The following is a 4393-nucleotide window of genomic DNA, read 5'->3' as shown; positions in this document are numbered from 1 at the left end:
GAACTATTTTAAGTTCCATCTCCGATTAAATATGTAAAGAGAACTTAGAATCTTGTTTCCAAGTAATCTGTTGAAACTATAATCAGTGCATATTACTTTAAAACATTTTAAAAAGCACAAATGGAAAGATATTTACAAGTAAAGTGTAATAGTACCTTTGAAATCTGACATTTATTTCAGATATGTCAGATTTTGTATTCTGATTATAATAATTCAACCACTTGTAATTTTCTCCACAAAATTATCAGACGACTTTAAATAATTAAACATTTTTCCTTTTCACTATTACCTTCCATTGTAAGTTACGAGCAGTCAGGTCACCAAATTCTGTTTTAGAAAAAAAAAAACAAAACAAAACAACCCGCAACCTTTTGTTTCATGGCAATAATCTAATCCCGTGTCCTGCCACTGAATCAGTAATTCCCACTGGAAGGTATTGCTAACAATGCCACTTAAATCTCCAAGTGTTTAAAATAGAATTACAGTACTGAGCAGGCATATTCAAGTCTTAATGATTAGGAAACCTCATACACTGGGAAAAGCATGATTCATCTTTTAGCATCAAAATATCATTAACTCTTAATGGGCTGCTTCTAACAAACTGCTCTTCATTAAAAGACAATACTCTTATTCCCTAGTATTTGGAAACTTGTTTGTGAGCTAAATTAGTACTTTGAGTAGTGGAAAGTTTTCAAGAAGATAATTCTAAAAAAACACTTCAAATATTAGAAAAATTGCCCCTCTAATAAAGCCTTTCTTTAATAGCATTACATGAATGCCCCATGGAAAATGCCTCATAGTTTCTTCATCCAATTACTACAGCTATAAAAGGGAAACAAAATATTTAGAAATTAGCAAAAATATTTTCATTAGGCCTTAATGAAAAACGTGCAGAATTGTGTCTGCTTATTTTTTCCAAGAGGCATCACAACTTAGTTTGATTAACAGCAGGCAGCATCTGACAGGATACTAACACTCAGCTTAAATAGGGTATTGCAGAAAAGCTAGACGTTGTTGGTGCGCTCGCTGCAGTTAAAACTGTAACACACACACACACACAAAAAAAAAGCATATTCTAGAAGCTTATTCTGATTTCCATTTACTTTGTTTTTACAGGTTCCCGCTCCAGCCATCGCACCCTGACTTTTTGTTTATAGTGATACTCCTTTAGAAAGTCTTGCAACATTGAGGGTAGAGGAAGGTCATCAATTCCATCATACGTAGTGCACCTGCAGATTACTGCCCGGCAGATATACTGCAGACTAAAGGGGAAGGTCCTGTTCAGAGATACAGTAAGCAATGGTTCAAAGAACATGCAAGAGCTAGGGTCTTTGTAGTGTTCCAGAAGCCCTGTAACAGTGGAGGAGTGAAAGACACAGGGGTCATGGGCATCAAAACTGAAGTTGTGATTCCACTGCTCAATGCGTGCGTGTAGCGAGCGGTTATAGCGACGGAAGCTCACAGAGAAGAGGTAGTCCTCTTGCGCAGAATCCCTGAGCAAAAAAGTGCCTTCGGGTTTACCCTCCAGAAGTGCTTCTGCTTCGTAGCGGTCCATCACACCCCAGTAACATGGGTTACCTGTGATCTGAAGTAAGTCTGGCACAAGGCAATGGATGTAATCAATCTGAGTGTGCACTTTCCAAGCCCCCTGCCTGCTGATATGGCCGTGGCTCTCTCCAGACATCTGACGCTGCTTCTGCCTGCGTGACTGCAGACAAAGTGTTGTTGTGTCCTCTTCAGAGTCACAGTTTCCTGGAGGTGTTATGTTTTTGTCCCCAGTCAGCTCAGTCATACCAGGGGCTAACTTTGGTCCCAGTTTATACAATGGATTAACCTGTGCTGTAGCTTCAAAAGTATGTATTTGGGCATTGGGAGGGGGATCAACCCCTTCTTCAATACTAAGTCTACGTCGCTCTCTGAGCCTGTCTTCCTCGTCTTCCGTGGAAACCAAGGAAGGATCAAATGTGTCAAAAAAGGTTGAATGAGGACTCACGGGTGCTGTGTGTTGTTTAATCAGATGCCACTTCTGAGCCAGGTCTGAGCCTGCAGGAAAAGGGCATTTCTCAAGCATTAGTTCAGAGAGATGGATCTTTCTTTTGTTAGAAAACAGAGGTTTGGACTGTTTGCTGTAAGTTCTCATGGGAAAACACAGCCCAACAGTATCTTGTAGACGCTGTCGCAGGGAACGGCTGCCCACTGTCCTGCTCGATACTGCGTCCATATCATGGACAGAGCTCACCCCGTACCTTCTCTCCCTCCTCTGCAAACCACTTCGTGTTCTACCAAATCTTTTTTCAGTATCCAGGGAGCTCTGGGTTTTGGTTTTTTTTGCTTCTTCTTCCCACCCCAAGGAGCATGCCGAGAATAAGAGTCCCTTCGAGCAAGCCTGGCTCCCGTGGTGACACACGAGTCATTCTCTTTCTCGATGCTTATTTCAACAATCTGAGGAATTTCTGTGACACAGTTTTGGTTCCGCCTTGCCGAATTCTTTGAAGGACTTAAACCTAATTGCAAAGCAATGTTATCTCTCAAAGGGCTGCTGGGTTGTTGTTGAGCCAAATCAGTTATCTGGATAGCTTTCTCTTTAGCAGATGAACAACTATTGGAGTTCACAACCACATTTTCATTTTGGCTTCCACCTTCATGACTGAAGAGATTCTGGCACCTGTATTTGAAATTGTTCCACATCTTTCCCACTTTATCCATGGATTACGTTATCTAAATTCAAGATGAGAAGAAATATTAAAATAAAAATATAGTTTAAAAAAAAATAAGGATACATCTTCAGTTATCAATTAAGTTACAGGCACAAGACGACCATTAATTGAACACACTGCATCTGAAAAAGTGCCCTCGTGTTTGTATGATTATGTGGAAGTGACATGCATCACACCATTTTGATATTTAGAAAAAAATCACCATGAAGAAAATTTCTGAGAAATTACAAACATTTTATTTACAAGCAGGCCCTCCCAATTTTATGTAGGCACGTAGGCAGGATTACATAGTTGTACTTGACTGACAGGAAATATTCAGTCTAAAATTCTTCATTTTTGGAAGAATTTTTAAGTAACATGTAAGGTATGACTCCCTGATAAGCCTCCAATAAGCAGCAGTAAAACAAATCCTGAAAATGAGCTATTCAAGTCACTCCAAGCTATGAGAGCAGTTAGTGAAATCCACCAAGTGCACTGCAAATGTCCAGTTACACCATCTAAAAGTAAAAGCTCCAGGCACAGGCCAGATAAATTCCAAGCTATAACTGACAAGATTAAAAAAAAAAATAATTAGCATGAAAATAAAAATTTAGGGGAAAAAAAAAGCATTCAGTATTCTTAGATGAGGCAGTCACCAAAAGACAAGGGAAGGCAGTAAGGTATCAGCAGAATTTTAGAATTATAAAGTCTCTGATATATTAATAAAAGTCATACATATGAAACATCGGAAAAAAAAAAAAAAAACCAAACCAAAAAAACCAACCCAACTGTCTGGCTTTATTACTTAAGATATAAAAGAATGAAAGAGCCCAAGGAGCTTTTCTATCTTTAGTAAGAGCACTTAAAAAGAAAGCAGCTCCACAGCAGAAACACGATGACAGTGAATCATGAAGATACAGCAAAAAGATAAAAACATTAGAAACTGAGTTTGATAATTGGAACAAGACTGTCAAAAACACAGGACTGCCCTAGGACAGAGAGAAAGAGGCTAATTCTGTACTAAAAAAGTCAAGCAATGCCTAGTTAAATTAGATCTAATTAAAGTTCTGAGAAAAGTGCTAAACTTAAAGGACTAAAACATGTCATCTTATCTAATTTAACTCTTAATGGAATGTTCTTTGGAAACATCAGTCTGTAAGTCCCTTAAGATAACAGAAAAGCTGTAAGCACATGACCTTATAGCAAAATCCACTGGGACTGAGGAAGACTCAGAGGTATAGCTTACATGAGAATCATGAAAGGGTAATGAACATGAAACACCTGTTACAGGAACAGAAAACAAAAGGAGCAAAAGCTTTCTTCCCCACCCCCTCTTCAGATACTTCAGCAACCCCAGCAAGCTAGGTATCTACATCCAATTACATGAAATAAAACCTTAATAATTTAGTGTGGATGCAGGGAGGTTGGGGAGAAGCAGGGAAACTTGGCCTTAACAGTCTCTGGAGGTTACTGGTACAAGTTACCTAGAACACAGGCTAACAGTGCTAATGACAATCTGAACAGCGCCCAAGCAGTTATTGAGGAGGGAAACACTTGCAGAGAAATGTTATATGGAGAAGGTGCTATAGAGTCCTGTGCATACACAAAGTGAAGGTGTGTAAGCAAATGAGCAAGGAATGTCTTCTGGATTTAAAAAAGAAAAATAAAAAATGGCTAACTTCTCCCCCCCCCACCCC

The 4393-nt window shown here is 39.0% G+C and overlaps 1 protein-coding gene across 1 annotated transcript; it reads right to left on the bottom strand.

The window, feature by feature from the left end:
• Positions 1 to 436: 436 nt before the first annotated feature.
• Positions 437 to 2706, bottom strand: SOCS5 (suppressor of cytokine signaling 5). Its single transcript, XM_010175869.2, is given in 2 exon segments — positions 437 to 2328; positions 2331 to 2706. Coding segments are annotated over 2 exon segments (1605 nt in total). The 3' UTR covers positions 437 to 1099.
• Positions 2707 to 4393: the final 1687 nt, after the last annotated feature.

This window comes from Antrostomus carolinensis, unplaced genomic scaffold, assembly GCF_000700745.2.
Source record: "Antrostomus carolinensis isolate BGI_N321 unplaced genomic scaffold, ASM70074v2 scaffold19349, whole genome shotgun sequence".
Classification (NCBI taxonomy): Eukaryota; Metazoa; Chordata; class Aves; order Caprimulgiformes; family Caprimulgidae; genus Antrostomus; species Antrostomus carolinensis.
This window is presented reverse-complemented; position numbering and strand designations above follow the sequence as displayed.